Source organism: Trachypithecus francoisi, unplaced genomic scaffold (assembly GCF_009764315.1).
Source record: "Trachypithecus francoisi isolate TF-2019V2 unplaced genomic scaffold, Tfra_2.0 Lachesis_group12, whole genome shotgun sequence".
In the NCBI taxonomy this organism is placed as follows: Eukaryota; Metazoa; Chordata; class Mammalia; order Primates; family Cercopithecidae; genus Trachypithecus; species Trachypithecus francoisi.
This window is the reverse complement of record NW_022681457.1, coordinates 2,773,328-2,790,482: the sequence shown is the minus strand read 5'-3', so window position 1 is coordinate 2,790,482 and position 17,155 is coordinate 2,773,328. Positions and strand designations below refer to the sequence as shown.

Below are 17,155 nucleotides of genomic sequence, written 5' to 3'. Positions count from 1 at the left end.
AATTAGCCGGGCATGGTGGCACATGCCTGTAGTTCCAGGCACTTGGGAGACTGATTTGGATCATTTGAGCCCAGGAGGTGGAGGCTGCAGTGAGCTGAGATTGCACCACTGCACTCCAGCCTGGGCAATTGAGAGAGACCCTGTCTCAAAAAAAAAAAAAAAAAAATTGTTGAATGAATCTGTTACTGAAATACTAGGGGTTCAGTCCAGGTCCTGCTGCTGGTCGCACAGAAAGCCAGTCACTAAGATGAGTATTGCCAAGGAAGAAGGCTTTAATCAGATGTGCAGCCAAGGAGATAGGAGATCAGTCTCAAATCCATCTCCCTGACTAAAACTAGGAGTTTATGTACTTTTTTCCTTTGAGATGGGGTCTTGCTGTGTTGCGCAGGCTGGAGTGCGATGGCACAATCTCAGCTCACTGCAATCTCCACCTTCTAACACCAAGTGATCTTCCCACCTCAGCCTCCCGAGCAGCTGGGGCTACAGGCGTGCACCACCACACCTGGCTAATTTTTGTGTTTTTTAATAGAGACAGGGTCTCGCTATGTTCCCCATCTGGTCTCGAACTCCTGGACTCAACTGATCCACCCTTATGGGCCTCCCAAAGTGCTGGAATTACAGGTATGAACCACCATGCCCAGCCTTTTATTTTTTCTGTTTCTAATATGGTGAATCACATTGATTTTCAAATGTTAAATCAACCTTAGATTCCTAGAATGAGCCCCACTTGGCCATGATGTACTGTATTTACATATTGCAGAATATGATGTGCTGAATTTCTATTTAGGGTTTTTGTGTCTATGTTCATAAGGCATATTGGCCTAGAATTTTCTTTTCTTGCATTGTCATAGCCTGGTTTTAGCAACAGGATAATGCTGGCCTCATAACATCAGTCAGGAGGCGTCCTCCCCTATATGGACAAGTGGGTGTGGGCGAGTATAATTTCCATGTTTGGTAGACGTCACCAATGAGCCCGTCTGAGCCTGTTCTCTTCGTTAACTATGAATTACATTTCCTTAATAGAGTTGTTCCGGTTATCTGTTTCTTCCTGAACGAGCTTTGGGTAGTTTGTGTCTTTCAATAATTTTTTCCATTTCAAATGAGTGGAATTTCTGTGCAGCACGTTGTTTATCGTATTCCCTTCTCCTTTTTGTTATCTGTAGGACCTACAGGTTGTTCTCCTTCCATTCCTATGCCATGCCTTCTTTTTCTTTTTCTACTGAGTGATTTTATTGTCTTTTCGTTTTCTTTTTTTGAGAGATGGAGTCTCACTCTGGTTGCCCAGGCTGGAGTGCAGTGGCACGATCTTGGCTCACTGCAAGCTCCGCCTCCTGGGTTCTAGCAATTTGCCTGCCTCAGCCTCCCGAGTAGCTGGGATTACAGGCACACGCTGCCATGCCTGGCTAATTTTTTGTATTTTAGCAGAGACCGGGTTTCACCGTGTTGCCCAGGCTGGTCTCAAACTCCTGAGCTCAGGCAATCTACCTGCCTCGGCCTGAATTTTTTTTTTTTGAGATGGAGTTTCACTCTTGTCGCCCAGGCTGGAGTACAGTGGCGTGATCTTGGCTCACTGCAACTTCTGCCTCTCGGGTTCAAGCGATTCCCCTGCCTCAGCCTCCTGAGTAGCTGGGATTAAAGGTCCCTGCCACCACGTCCAACTAAGTTTTTGTATTTTTAGTAGAGATAGGGTTTCACTATGTTGGCCAGGCTGGTCTCGAACTCCTGACCTCAGGCGATCCACCTGCCTCAGCCTCCCAAAGTGCTGGGATTACAGGCGTGAGCCACTGTGCCCGGTTCAGCCTGTTCTTTTCTTTTTTATTGGGAATGGGTCTTATGGTGCAGCCTGTGATCCCACGTGAACACCAGTGGCCCCAGCCCCCCTGCACAACTCTCAAAGTGACCCAGGTGGATGGGCAAATTCAGGGTCCCCCTACTTCAAGGGGAAGCAGAGACTGAGGATGGACTCAAGAGAGAGTGGCTGCGGAGGTGCTAAGAACCTGCACCTGGAACCAGGAGACATGGGAGGTCCCTGCTGGCTCTAATGCCCCTCCTACCCAGGACCCCTCAGGCAGCACCCTGCAGCAGGAAGAAGGAAAGCTAGACCCTGGGGAGGACTAATGGAGCAGCTGCTGCTTTTTGGATGGGCAGGTGCAGGCTTAACAGTGTGTGTCAGCATGTAAGGCTTTATTCACAATCGACGCTCCAGCCCCTCTGCACTGGGGCAGGACCACAGGGCTAAGCCCAGGCTGGGGGTTCAGGCAGGAGTCCTGCCCCTAGTCCTGGGCTGGAGGGCAGGGAGGCTGCAGGGAGCTGGGCAGGGCTCCTGGCCCGGCTCACACGTGCTGCCTCCGGTGGCGCAGCACCTCTGTGGGTGTGAACAGGAAGTTCTTCCCGCAGGCCTCACAGTGGTAGGGCCTCTGCAGGACAGACGTCTTCTGGAGGGTCTCGGGGGCAGCTTCCTCAGCCCCTAAGGGAGGAAAAGGAGGAGGCTGTGAGGGGGGTGTTCCAGTGGACATGTCTACCCGCACCCAAATGCCAGGCACTCGTGGGGCTCAGGTTCTCTCCTGGCCTTTGGGGAACTAAGTTTTGCCTCCTCCAGGAAGCCTTCCTGGATTAATAAAATGACACAGGCCTGTCTTTACTCTGCATCCCTGCCAGTGAGAGAGACAAAGAGAAAGATACAAGGAGCAACATGGAGACTGAGAGGCAGACAGAGCCAGCCCTGGGGTGGGGTCACATGGTCCCGGTGCTGTCTCCCCCACTGAACCCCAGTGTGTAGCATCCCTGGGTGACAATAGGGTGGATATGACCAAGGCAGAGACAGCTGCAGGACAGGGAAAAAGAACAAGAGACATAGCCACAGAGAGTCAGAAATGAAGAGACGAAGACAGCAACATAGAGGCACCACAGGGGACAGGCAGGAAGAGGTGGCGCTCCAGGCCCTCCCTGCCCTGGGCTCCTGACCTTCAGGACAAAGCCTGTGTGTGGCACCGGCCAGGGCCAGCAGGTGGAGGTCGTCATTCTCGGAGCATCTAGCAAGTGCCCGCACACACAGGAGATCATGGGATGGACAGACGGCCGGGCAGAGGTGGCCCGGTCCCCACAGTCCTGTGCTTACCTGGGGGCCCATCCTGGGGGGCCTGAGGGCACGTGTTCTCGTGGGCGATGCGCTCCAGGGGCGTGAGGGGCGCATGCAGGCCACAGTGGGGGCAGGTCCAGAAGGTTCGGAGACAGTCACTGTACAGGTCCGTGTCACTCTGCGGCAGGCCAGCTGTCAGGGCTGGGCCCCCACCAAGTGCCACCCACCACCCACTGCCCCCCTGGGACCCTTCCCAGAAGCCCTCAGGGCCATGGGCCCCATGTGGGAATCACATCCCTGGACTAAGGCGAAATGAAGCCGTGGGATCAGGGGTGGGGTCTTCTTGAAATCCCACCTTCAGGGAAGGAGGGTTCATGCTCACCGTGAGGCAGTTGTAGGTGAGGAAGTCGGTAACTGCGTAGCCCCCCTTGGTGGGGTGGGGGGACAGGGTGGAGCTGCCAAAGAGGCCAGGAAGATGGGGGGTGGCTGGGATGGTCTGGGGTCCCACATACAGGTTCTGGGCTTCTAGCCCCGTAAGCCGCCGGAGGCTGTAAGGAATCTAAGGAAGGAGAGACAGGAAATCGAGAGAGACAGGCTCAGGGAGATGCCGCCAAAGCACCTGGATCCAGCTGTGCCTGAAGCCCTCCCTCGGGCTTTGCAGTTACGGAAGCCAAGTGCTTAAGCCAATCATAACTTGGCTGCAGACACGCATGACCAGGGGTTTGTCTAGAATATCCTGATAAGCCACCCCCGTCTAAATTGCCTTCCCCAGGCCCCTCTTCTGCCCCTGTCACTGGTGGGACCTCATTCAGACCTTGAGTCTAACCTTTAAGTCTGGCCGCCTCAACCCTCCTCCTCCTAGCATGTCAGCCTTGGTCCCCTCTCCATGGCTCACTGGGTTCCTGCCCCTTTGTCCTCAAGCCCCTCTACTCCAGGAAGTCAGCCTGAATTGCACCCTTCTCACCCCACCCACATGAAGTAGAACCAGGAGCAATTTCCGCTCCCCACCTAAGAGTCGGTGGTTGGTTTCAAGTCTGCTCAGTTCAGTTCTTCCCATCCAAAAGCAGACACCTACGGCTTCCCTCTCACACTTTGCCCGTCCTTGACTGTTAGCAAGGGGGGATCAGCCACGCTTGCAGAACGTGCTTAGTAAACAGGGCAGCAGTGCGTAGCATGGCCTCTGGAACCAGGCTCCTGGGATCAAATCCTGGCTCCACCCAGACCAGTGGAGTGACCTTGGGTGAGTGACTGAACCTCTGTGGCCTGAAAACCCCCAAATGTGCCCAGTGGAGTGAATGGGAAGCCAGGCCTTCCCGAGGCCCAAGCCCGGTGGTGGACGCCCCCTCTGGCCACAGGGAGGCACGGCACCCTGGTGGAAGGCACCTTGCATGCTGTGAACTGCAGGAGTTCCTTGCTCAGAGTGGCCACCTCCTTGGGGCTGACTGGCGCATCCTGTTCCTCCTCTTCCAGCCGCCGCTGGGCCTGATGCGCCAGCTGCCGGTCCAGGGCACCTTCCCAGCAGGCACGGAGCCGCAGGGAAGCTGCCAGGAGCCGGAGAGCACTTTCACTGTCTGTCAGCTGCAGCTCCAGCCAGCCGTCGGCCACCAGGCGGGAGCAGTCACTGTTGGTGTCCAAGGACCGGCTAAAAAGCAGGAGGGACTGGAAGAGAGGGAGCAGAAGACAGGGAGTAGGTGTGAGGGGCAGGGCGATGTTGGAGACAGGCCCTGCCCGGCTGGGCTCCTGCCCACCCACGAGCCCTGTCTATGCGAGGCATCCACCTACCCACCATCTACCCGCTGTACCAGGCACCCCTGCGGGTGCTGGGGATACGGCATGAACAAGGCAGCCGCTGAGTCGGGAGGGGGGCTGGGGTTGCAGGGTGGCGGGGGGCAGATGGGAGCGTGCTGGCAGAGAGACAGCTGCATTCTCAGGCAGGGTGGCAGAGGGACAGCAGGCACTCAGACACACATGACGTGCAGGGAGGGCCCAGACCCTGAGCACACGCTCCTCTGTGAGGACGGAAGTCAGGGCTGTAATTACCGGTGCTGTGGCTCATAAGCTGTTGGAGAAAATTCTCAGGGTTGGGGCCAGGGCAGAGGACAGGGCAGGACTGGCCATGTGTGGATGGTTTGGGGGCCGGGGATGGTACAGGAGGGCTCCATATACTGTTCTGCTTGCTTATGTGAATGTGAAGTGTCTCCATCTTCTTTTTATTATTATTATTTTTATTTATTTATTTGAGATGAGTCTCGCTCTGTCGCCCAGGCTGGAGTGCAGTGGTGCCATCCTGGCTCACTGCAACCTCCACCTTCCAGGTTCAAGTGATTTTCCTGCCTCAGCGTCCCGAGTCGCTGGGATTACAGGCGTCCACCACCACACTCGGCTAATTTTTGTATTTTTAGTAGAGATGGGGTTTCACCACGTTGGCCAGGCTGGTCCCAAACTCCTGGCCTCAACTGATCCACCCACCTCGGCCTCCCAAAGTGCTGGGATTATAGGCATGAGCCACCATGCCCGGCTTGTTATTTTTTGAGACAGGGTCTCTCCGTCACCCAAGCTGGAGTGCAGTGTCAACAATAACAGCGCACTGCAGCCTCGACCTCCCAGGCTCAAGCGATCCTCCTGCCTCAGCCTCCCAAGTAGCTGGGATTACAGGCACACAACACCACGCTCAGCTAACTTTTTAAAATTTTTTGTAGCGATAGAGTCTCCCTATGTTGCCTAGGCTGCCCTTTGAACTCCTAGGCTCAAACGATCCTCCCACCTCAGCCTCCCAAAGTGCTGGGATTCTAGGTGTGAGCCAGCCAGATTCTCTCAACAAGCGGTCCAGTGCAGGGAGAGAGCGCAGCAACTCTGGTAGCAGGTCTGTTCCACTTCCTGCAGTCCGGCTGGTTGCCAACCCTCTGTCCCTCGGCCTGTGTGCTGCCTGCTTTCCCATGCTCACATGAGCGCCCGGCATCACCCTTTTGGTTTACCGTCTGCCTCCACCATCCTATCTGAGCCCCATGAGGGTGGGGAGTTTGGTAGACGTTGACCACAGCTGCACCACCAGCCCCCAGAACACTAACATCGCCTGGCCCACCAGGCGGGCTGGAGGGAGGTGTGGATATGCACAGAAGTGACTGAGCTGAGCTGGCTTTCGTGGTGCTGTTGGCACAGTGTCAACAAAACCCTGAAGCTCTGGGAGCCCGCAGGTTCCTCTCCCCTCTACGTTCTCTGGGACCCAAGCTGGGGAGTGCTGGTAGTGAGCGGGAGGCAGGAGGGGGCAGCGTGACCCGGGAGCTCTGGTTTGGCCACCTGCTCGCTGTGTGACTTAGACAGGTGACGTGTCCCCACCCCTGCCTGAGCTTCAGTCCCCTCTATAAAGGGAGACCTGCAGGACTGCGTGAGGACTCCAAGGCCAGGCCTTGGATCACAGAGACACCCGAGGAGCACTCAGGGCAGGGCAGCGGCTGCCGTGAGGACCATGGCTCTGCTGCCGGCACCCATGCAAGGGCATCCATGATCTGAGTTTGGCCTTAGCCTCCACCCGGGCCGCGCCCTTCCTCTCCCTCCTGGTGACTGCCAGCCCTCCTGGCTGGGACCCTGTCCCAGCTCTGCTCAGAAGTCCCCAGGGTCCTGTCTCCCTCGCCTCTCTGGTCTCATCTCTGCACACTCCACCTTGCCGACTGCATGCCAGGCACGTGTCTGCCTCAGAGCCTCTGTGCTGGCCACTCCACTGCTGGGACACTCTGCCCCGAGATCCACACTCTCTCCTCTTTGGGTATCTACTTGGGGACACCAGGTGGCCTTATCTTATGCCACACCCTGTGTCCATCCTCACCCCCACCCTACTCTCTATTGCCCAGCACCACCCTCCCACAGGTCGCTCAGGGCATCACTGTGCTACTGCTATCACTGTCCCCTGCCATGGGAGCCCGGGAGCGCAGGGGCTAGGCTTCTTGCCTGGTTCCCTGCTGCGCCCTTGGCACCTGGCACAGCGCCTGGCACCCAGCAGGCACTCGGCAGGCACTCTGTCGAGCAACTCCATGAATGAGAGAAAAAGCGGCCACAGCAATGGCCCAAGGCGGACGCCTGCGGCCAGCCCAGGCACCGGGCGCCAGACGGCCCTCCAAGCCCACGCAGTGCCCCCACCTACCACCCTGGGCAACGCAGCTCTCATATCTGGGCATGGGGGCAGGGTGGGGCAGAGGCCCACCTGGAGGGCAGGGATGCGGACGCAGTTCACCAGGTATGGCTTGTTGGTCTCCAGCAGGGACACAAAGCTGAGGAGCTGGTGTTTGCTGCTCATCTTGTCCTTGTCGTCTGAAAGGTTGAGGAGGACCACTCAGGCCCACCCTGGCCCACCCAGGCCCATCAGAGGCCCGCCTGTCCCACCCGGTCAATGCACACATTGGTAAAAAGAATATGCTCACAGCATGGCTTTGGTGGCCTGGCCAAATCTGAATGTGACTCCCAGCATGCAGCCATGTGTGCAGCGAGACACCCTTCCATGCGCACAGGCGCAGGGGGGCCTCCCCCTGCAGGACCCAGTTGGGAGCTCACAGTGCCCACAGGACAGGCCCCCGGACCGGTGTCCACTCCCTGGGCACAGCCACACTGGCTCAGGTTGGCTCTCACCACCATGGGGAGGGCGAGGCCCAGCAGGGGTGAGTCACCCAAGGCTACCCAGGGAGGCCTGGCCCTGGAACCTCCGCTTCTGCGAGCCCCTGTCAATACCAGCCTGGACCGGCGTGGGAAGGATCGCGGGGAGCCCCAGCCAGAGGGGCCCGGGAGTTCACGATATCCCTGCCCCTCACATCCCAGATGGGGGTTCCTTCCACCTGGGCTCACTGTACCTCGGCTTCCATCGCAGCTGCCAGCCTCCGGCTCCTGTGCATGCAGCACCTGGGGGCTGCCAGCAAAGACGCAGGTGGGGTGCAGCACGGCCCCCTGCTTGGCCTGTGTGTGGAAAATCTGTGGAGGATGGAAAGGAAGCACAGGCCCTCCTATCTGCTCTCTCCTCTGCCCAGGACGCCTCTCCTCCATCCTCTGGCCCAGGTCCCCTCCTCCAGGAAGCCCTCCTGGACTCCTCCAAATCTGGGGCAGGTGCTCCCTGTGGGTTCCTACAGTGCCCTCGGCTCCCCAAGCCCTACCCACTCTGGGTTGTCTGGGGACAGGTCTGTCCTCCCACTGGGCTGTGAGCCCCATGGGGACAGAACCAGGGTTGTTTCAGTCACCCATGGTCCTCCAACAGCTCCTGGGGGCAGGTGGGCGGGGGTGAGGGCCTCAGGGCACTCAGGACAGGCACTCAGGGTTCGTGTGTTGGAGGACGAAACATAGGATGGGGCAGAACAGGCCCCACCTGGTCTGAGTCCTTCCGGCTGCTGTTGAAGGCGTCGGGGACAGCCAGCTGCGGGTACAGGCCCCGGCCCAGCACCAGCTTCAGCAGAGCCAGCTGCTCGCGGCTCAGGTCCTGGGCTAAGTTGGCAGCAGCCTGCAGCTGCGCCAGGTCATGCCGGAGCTTGAACTTCACATCCTGGGGGGGAACATAGGAGGTAGAGTCTTAGGGGACCTGAGGGGCTGCTACTGTGATCCGCAGACCCCCAGGCGCTGCAGATACCTGGGGCCAAGCACCGCCCATGGAAACCCGGCTCCTGAAACGAGGACAGGGCCATGGTTCCTGGGACCCCCCAGAAGAGGTCAAGACCCACCTTGGTAAACCCCACTCACCTACCCCCATACCCCACAGCCCATGGCACCCACCTGGATGTCCACGCCATCGCCAGCCCCTGGGGGGGCTGGGCCAGCCCGGTCCTCGTCGCTGGAGCCGCCGTCCTGCTCCTCCTGCAGCCGCAGCACCTTGCGCCTGCGCCCCGCGCCCTCCTCGTGCTGGCGTTTCAGCTGGTGCAGGGCCCGGCGCTCCCGGCGCTGCTGCAGCCGACTGTAGCTGTCCGCCACCTGCGTGGCCTGGGCCCCAGTCATCAGCCCGTGGTCCTCCAACAGCTCCTGGGGGCAGGTGGGCAGAGGTGAGGGCCTCAGGGCAGGCTCAGCGGGCTCTGGACTCATATGGAAATGGGGACCTTCCCGGTGGCAGGGCTGCTAGTGCCCAAAGGGGGCTGAATGAGGACAGCCCCTCGCGTGGTGCTGGGCGCGGATTGCTGCTCCAGCGGGAGAGCTGTGCTCACTGTCGGCAGAGGGAACACCGGGGCCAGGGGCAGGAGGAGGCAGGCAGGGGCGCCCAGTGCCTTCTCCAAAAGCTGGCTCCAGGCTCTGGTGACTGCCCCACCTGCCCCTCGGGTCTGGGGCAGGGGACATATACTGGATATCCAGATGCCCCCCAGGGAGCCCTGCTTTCCCACACAGCCCTGGTGGGCGTCCTGCATTAGCGCTTCTGAGTGTAGCCCTGGGGCATCTGGGAACTTGGTGGGAATGCCAAGTCCTGGGCCTCATTCCAGAACGACCAAGTGGAGAGTGGAGGGGGCTGGGCGGGGCTGGGCATCTGGACTCAACAGACCCTCCAGCTGACTGTGACCCATAAAATCGGAGACCCCTGCCCTCCCCATGCCCTCCCCGTGCCCACACCTTGTCAACATTCCTCAAGTGACCCGATTTGGTTGGACCCTCTGTTTCCTGCTGAGCCCTGACCGATGGAGGACACAGAAGATTGTGTGTGCATGTGTATGTGTGTGTCTGTGTGTTTGCATGTGTGTGTGCAAAGGGCTCACACTTTCCATTAGATTCTCAAAGCACCTGGGGACCAGTGAAGCCTGAACACTGCTCTAGCAGCCAGAGATCTCAGGACCAATGCTGAGAGCGGTCAGGGCATCTGTGGTCCCCAACACTGGGACCCCAGAAATTGCACAGGAGGCGTTGGCTGGGTGACTGCCCATTCTGGGCCTCAGCTTGCCCATCTCCAACCAAAGAGAACGGGTTACACCAGGAACTCTTTTATTCTATCCTCAATCCATGGACACAACCACGGAAAAGGGCCTAACAGCAGGTCTTTCTGCACTCAGATGGAGAACAGCCATGAAACAAGCTGCGGAACTGTGTGGGCACAGGAGAAACCCAAATCTTTTTTTTTTTGAGATGGAGTTTCCCTCTTTTTGCCCAGGCTGGAGTGCAATGGCTCAATCTTGGCTCACCACAACCTCTGCCTCCTGGGTTCAAGCGACTCTCCTGCCTCAGTCTCCCAAGTAGCTGGGATTACAGGCATGCACCACCAAGCCTGGCTGATTTTTGTATTTTTAGTAGAGACGGGGTTTCACCATGTTGTCTAGGATGGTCATGATCTCCTGACCTCGTGATCCACCTGCCTCAACCTCCCAAAGTGCTGGGATTACAGGCGTGAACCACCGTGCCCGGCCGACAGGTGCTATTTTTATCCTCTCTTTTTTTCTAGGGGAAGCTGAGGCCCAGAGACAAGCAACAACATGCCCGGGGCCACGCTGTCAGAAATGGCAGAGCCAGGTTCATGGCTGGGGTGTCTGGCTCCAGATGTGCCAGCCCCAACCGCAACCACAGGCTGCCTCCAGCACCATGCCCATGCAGCCAGCTCAGCATCCCCGGTCGGGAGGGCGAGCTCTTCCCAAGGATGCTGCATGTCCACTGACTCCGTCCACCCCTCCAGGAAGCCCTCCTGGATTTCTGCTCCCTTTGCCCTGCCCGGCTGCCCCAACACCTGGTCATCAGGTGGTGGGGGAGGTAGGTGCAGGGTGGGACTCTGGTCTGACTGCTGTCCGGGAAGGGCAGGCAGCGTTCTGGAGTGTGCTTGCATGAGTCTGCCTGGGCGGGGCCAGCCTTACCCCTCCTCCCGAGCCTCACCTTGAACTGGCGCCGAAGGTTGGCCATCTCGTACAGCCGATGCTCCTCTATGCCCCGGCGGCGGCACCACTTGCGAGAGTTTCTGCTTTGTTCAGATTTTACCTGAGGGGAGGAGCAGACGCCAGGGTGTCAGGGCCCAGCCAGCTCAGGGAGGGAGGGGCTGACCCAGCACCCAGAACCCCAACACGAGCATCCCTCAGGGACACCTGCTCTCCTGCTTCCAGGTCTCAGCCCCAGTACCCCCCCCCATGGGAAGCCCTCCAAGACTACCCACATACTGGGTTCGACGCCCCTCTGGGCTCTCCCAGCCCCTTGGACTCCCCATTCCAGCCCTCTCTGGGTTGTCACTGTCACATCAGTGGTCTGTCTCCCTGCACTGGGCTGTGAGCCCCAGGAGGGCAGGGCCAGGGTAGTTTGGGCACTGATGGATCCTCAGCAGTACGGTACAGGGCCAGCGTTAGGGTGAGGACTCAGGGGACATATACTGGATATCCAGATGCCCCCCAAGGAGCCTGGACTTTCTCCAGATGGCACAGGTTTTCATCAGTGCTCCAGACACCCAGGCTCCTCTCTGCCCCGGGCCTGGGCATGTGCTGTCTCGAGCCAAGGGCATGGATGGTGGAGACGTGGCCCTCCCCAGGCAGGCCCAGTCTGTGGAGGGCTCAGTGGTCCTCCCAGGGTAGGACACGAGGAGGAGCCACAGCCACAGAAGGCCTTGGCCCTGAGCAGGGTGACAGACAGAGGGGCCCCACCACCAGCCTCACCTGCACCCAGGCGTTGAAGACGTTGAAGAGCGTGAAGGGGTCACCCTGGTCGCTCTCCAGCGGACGCCGTGCTGCCGCGCACTCTGGGCTGCTCTGGGCACTGCGGGTGAAGGGCGACTGGACGCTGAGCGCGGCCGCGATGGTGAGCACAGGCTCCACCAGGCTGAACATGGAGCCCAGGATCAGCATCTTCCCTGGAGCGGAGACACGGGGCTGAGGCTCCTGGGTGCCAGGACAGGCGCAGCCCTCACCCCTTGGGGCCCCGGCCCGCCCTTCCGCCTGCCCTCCTGCTCCCAGCCCCTCCATCTTGCCCACTATGGGCCTCGTGACCCAGATGGACAGATTCAAACCCACGCGCTGTGCTTTCTGCTCACGTGGCCATGGGCAAGGGCCTCGGTTTCCCCATCTGTAGGTTGGAGATGGCCAGTGCCTGCCTCCTCGGACACACAGGAGACACTGTCTAAGTGCTGGCTACTCCTGTCACCAAGTTCCCCGCTCTGCTATTTACAACCCACTCCCCCAGCGCTCCGACGCTTCCCTGGCTTGGTCTTTGCTCTAGGAGCTCATTTTGACCCATCGTGGTGGACGTCTCTCCTCCGCGCTAGAGTGTGACCCCTAAGTGAGTCCCTCTCTGCCCTGGCACAGGCACGCAGTGACTCCTGTGCCTATCACAGGATGAAGCTTCTCCTGCTACCTTTGTTTAAGTCAAGGTGGAGGTGGAAGAGGAAGAGGGAATAGAAGGCAGAGGAGAGATGGAGAAAGATGGGGCAGGGGCTAGGAGAGGCAGGGAAAGGGGAGGAAGGGCAGAGGGGAGGCCACGGAGAGAAAAGTGGCAGGAACCATCTCCCAGGGTGGCCGAAGAGCTGGTGAACACGGTCTCCATCTGTGAGTGCGCCACAGCGGGCATCTAGACATCCCCTGGTTCTGGGTGCCCAAGCTGATGCTGGACTTCCGGGGACTCCCTTGCCCTCCTGTCCTGTGGCTAGTGGTCTGTGTCATGTGTCTGACCCGCCCCCACTCTTTCCCTTTGCTGACTTTCCACAGTGACTGTCACAAAACTGGACTCAAGCAGATCACCTGAGGTCAGGAATTCGAGAGCAGGCTGGCCACTATGGTGAAAACCCGTCTCTACTAAAAATACAAAAATTAGCTAGGCGTGGTGGTGGGTGCCTGTAATCCCAGTTCCTCGGGAGGCTGAGGCGGGAGAAGTGCTTGAACCCAGGAGGTGGAGGACACAGTGAGCAGAGATAGCACCACTGCACCCCAGCCTGGGTGACAAGAGTAAAACTCCATCTCAAAAAAAAAAAAAAAACCAAGGCCAGGTGTGGTGGCTCACGCCTGTAATCCCAGCACTTTGGGAGGCCGAGGTGGGTGGATCACCTGAGGTCAGGAGTTCGAGACCAGCCTGGCAAACCTGGTGAAACTCTGGCTCTACTAAAAATACAACAATTAGCTGGGTGTGGTGGTGGGCACCTGTAATCCCAGCTACTTGGGAGGCTGAGGCAAGAGAAATCACTTGAACCCTGGAGGTGGAGGTTGCAGTAAGCTGAGATCGTGCCATTACACTCTAGCCTGAGTGACAGAGCAAGACTCCGTCTCAGAAACCAACCAACTAAACAACAACAAAAAAGGTGGCCTCATAAAACAAAGGTGGTCGTAAAGCAGGGCTCGGGCTGTACTGTGCAGGCCCCTGTCCTATTCCAGGACGCCCCAGCTCTGTCACCAGGGACAAGTGGCCCCACCTCGCTGTGCCGCTGCCCCCCCATCTGTAAATGGGGGAACAACAGCATCAGCCCTCCTCAGGCCGCCAAGAGGGTGGTTTGTGTTTCACCCTGTGAAGCATTCAGAACTCCACCTGGCACAGAGGACGCCCAGCACAGGGTCATCCGTGCCTCCTGGTTCCCACTGTGACCCTGAGCAGCAATTCTCTGAGCCTTGTTTTCCCCACAGGGAAAGCGGGGGCACCTGCCCCCAGCCCTCAGGGAGATAATGTGTGTGAGGCACTTAGCATCACCTCCAATCAAAGCCAGGCTTCCCCCAGGCTCTCAGGAGCCTCCTGGGCCCAGCCTCAGTTTCTCCACCTGCACACTGGGGGCGATCAGAGGCCCTGCCCTCAGCAGGTAAGGATGAAATCATGGAAAGTCCACAGAGCCTTTCCCCGGCACACAGCAAGCACTCACAGAACATTCTTCTGCTTCTCAGCTCAGATTCTCCCTGCTCTAGCCCTGTTCCTTCCAAAACAAAAATGAGGCCGGGCACAGTGGCTCACACCTGTAATCCCAGCACTTAGGAAGGCCGAGGCTGGCTGATCACTTGAGGTCAGGAGTTCAAGACCAGCCTGGCCAACATGGTGAAACCCCGTTTCTACTAAAAATACAAAAATTAACTGGGTGTGGTGGCACATGCCTATAATCCAAGCTACTCAGGAGGCTGAGGTGGGAGGATCACTTGAACCCGGGAGGTGGAGGTTGCAGTGAGCCAAGATCACGCCACTGCACTCCAACCTGGAGGGCAGAGTGAGACTCCATCTCAAAACAAATAAATAAATAAAAATAAATAAAACAAAAATGAACCATCTTCTCAGCCCGGGCAGCCCTCCGAGTCCAGTGGATCCAGCCTCCTGCCCACACTGACACCCGCTGTGCTGCAAGGATGGGGGGCTTTAATGGTGTTAACACACACAGGGGTGGTCCTGCCATGGTGGGCTGCAGGCTGCTGGAAATAGAAAGTCTTGAGTCAGGAAAATCGGGCAAGATGAACAAGCCTCAGTCAGCGTGCTCCCCAGGAGGGGTGAGCATGACTCAGGAATGAGGGAGAGGAAGAGTTCTGACATCCTTGAGTTCGCAAGACAGGGGCGCAGGGCAGAGCTGGGGACACGCTGTGCAGAGGACAGAGGTGGGAGGGGTCTGAGCTGTGGAAAAGCCAGGACTTCTTTGTGTTTTGGGGATCTTGGGTACCCCACCTGCCTGTGCCTCCCAAGGGAGGCCCTGTGATTACCCCAAGTGCTGGGGAATTCAAGCGAGAGAGCCTGTCTTTCTTGTCGCTCACGCCGGGGCACTTTGCGTCACATTCTCTGAAACAGCCTTGCAAGCCAGACACCACATGCCACCCCCAGCCTCTAGTGGTGTCATCTGCAGCATCAGGTAAGTGCCTTGAGACACTGATGGCACGCCACAGGATGGCCACAAGAACGACAGGATCAGAGGGTCTGCTGGCCCTAAATCCCTCAAGATTAACGCCCTATTCCTGGTGACACATAGCATGGGGACGAGGAGCACCACATCTGCTTGTGACTGGCTACTGAAGACCTGAGATCAGGAGGGCCGGGAACTGAAAATGGTCTCCATCGACCTCTGTGGACCTGGCCTTTCTAGATCCTCACAGAACCGCCAGGTCAGCTGATGAATTTTCTGACCACCTTCAGTCTCGTATAACCCAGTGCCACTTAAACACTTCCCATCTAATTCAAAGCTCCTCACCTGACCCAGGGCCAGAGGGACAGCTGTTCCCTCCCCTCCTTCGGTCCGCTGCCCAGGTGTCACCGTTCAGTGAGGCTTCCCAGGACAGCCGCGTAACACTGCTCCCAGCCCCCACTGTGCCCACCGCACCCTGCATCCACCCGAGCAGGAACCAGCAGCTGACATTCCGAGTTTCACTCATTTATCTGCCCCGTCCATCTGCTCTGTTACATGTGAGCTCCGTGAGGGCAGGAGTTTTGTTTTATTCACTGTCATATCTCTGGCATCTAGAACTGGACCGGGCACACAGCAGGTGCTCAAAAAGTATTTAATGAATGGGCCAGGCGCTGTGACTCATGCCTATAATCCCAGCACTTTGAGAGGCCGAGGTGGGGCAGATCACTTGAAGTCAAGAGTTCAAGGCCAGCCTGGCCAACATGGTAAAACCTTGTCTCTACTGAAAAAACAAATATTGCCCAGGCACAGTGGCTCACGCCTGTAATCCCAGCACTTTGGGAGGCTGAGGTGGGCAGATCACTTGAGGTCAGGAGTTCGAGACCAGCCTGGCCAACAGGATGAAAGCCTATCTCTAGTAAAAACACAAAAATTAGCCAGGCATGGTGGTGTGAGCCTGTAATCTTAGTTACTCAGGAAGCTGAGGCAGGAGAATTGCTTGAACCCAGGAGGTGGCAGTGAGCTGATATCATACCACTGCACTCCAGCCTAGGCAACAGAGCAAAAACTGTCTCAAAACAAAACAAAACAAAAATTAGCCAGGTATGGTGGCGGGCGCCTACAGTTGCAGCTACTTGGGAGACTGAGGCAGGAGAATTGCTTGAATCCAGGAGGCAGAGGCTGCAATGAGCTGGGATCGCACCGTTGCACTCCAGCCTGGGCGACAGAGTGAGACTCTGTCTCAAAAAAAAAAAAAAAAAAAAAAATATATATATATACACACACACACACACATATATTTAATGGGCCGGGTATGGTGGCTCAAGCCTGTAATCACCGCACTTTGGGAGGCCAAGGCGGGCAGATCACCTGAGGTCAGGAGTTTGAGACCAGCCTGACCAATATAGAGAAACCCCATCTCTACTAAAAATACAAAATTAACCAGGTGTGGTGGCGCAAGCCTGTAATCCCAGCTACTTGGGAGGCTGAGGCAGGAGAACTGCTTAAACTCAAGAGGCAGAGGTTGCAGTGAGCCGGGATGGCACCATTGCACTCCAGCTTGGGTAACAAGAGTAAAACTCAGTCTCAGAAAAAGAAAAAAAAAAAAGTATTTAATGAATGAATGATGGGACTATTGGTTAATATCTCCCACCTTCTCCCTCTCACTCCATTGCAGCCACACCAGGCTCCTCACTGTTCCCGCAGCAGCAGGCATGTGCCCCCCACAGGGCTTCTGCACTGGCTGTTCCTACTGCCTGAACGCCCTCAAGCTACATTTGCACTGTCCAATATGGCTGCCTCTGGCCACACATGGCTACTGAGCAGTTGAACATGGCTGGTCCAAGCCAAAATTTCCAAGACTCTGTATGGTAAAAAATAACATAACATCTTGCAAAAAATGTTGATATTGATTATGTTAAAATTATGATGTTTTAGGTATATTAAGTTAAATCAGCTATTTTATCAAAATGAATCTCACCTGTTTCTTTTTGCTTTTCTGTTTTGTTTTTTGAGATGGAGTCTTGCTCCGTTGCCCAGGCTGGATTACAATGGCATGGTCTCGGGTCACTGCAACCTCTGCCTCCCAGGTTCAAGCGATTCTCCTGCCTCAGCCTCCCAAGTGGCTGCGATTACAGGCACATGCCACCACATCCAGCTAATTTTTGTATTTTTAGTAGAGACGGGGTTTCCCCATGTTGGCCAGGCTGGTCTCAAACTGCTGACCTCGTGATCCACCCACCTCAGCCTCCCAAAGTGCTGGGATTACAGGCGTGAGCCACCGTGCCCAGCCTGTTTTTGCTTTTTTAATGTAGCTACTGGGAAGTTTTAAATTACATACAGGGCTCACATTCTATTTTTATATTTCTTTTCCT

The 17,155-nt window shown here is 57.1% G+C and overlaps 1 protein-coding gene across 2 annotated transcripts in view; it reads right to left on the bottom strand.

Annotated features, from left to right (window-relative positions):
- Positions 1-1,767: 1,767 nt before the first annotated feature.
- The window catches only part of DHX34 (DExH-box helicase 34), a 54,654-nt gene continuing 39,266 nt past the window's right edge, over positions 1,768-17,155 (bottom strand). For both annotated transcript variants that reach the window (XM_033223818.1, XM_033223819.1), the window contains exons 8-17: positions 11,650-11,843; positions 10,886-10,987; positions 8,825-9,067; positions 8,424-8,597; positions 7,918-8,035; positions 7,278-7,384; positions 4,463-4,738; positions 3,462-3,638; positions 3,119-3,257; positions 1,768-2,467 (exon numbers count right to left, since the gene is read on the bottom strand). In XM_033223818.1, coding sequence (XP_033079709.1) covers positions 2,334-2,467; positions 3,119-3,257; positions 3,462-3,638; positions 4,463-4,738; positions 7,278-7,384; positions 7,918-8,035; positions 8,424-8,597; positions 8,825-9,067; positions 10,886-10,987; positions 11,650-11,843 — 1,664 coding nt within the window. In that variant the 3' untranslated portion in view covers positions 1,768-2,333. The remainder of the gene's footprint in view (positions 2,468-3,118; positions 3,258-3,461; positions 3,639-4,462; positions 4,739-7,277; positions 7,385-7,917; positions 8,036-8,423; positions 8,598-8,824; positions 9,068-10,885; positions 10,988-11,649; positions 11,844-17,155) is intronic.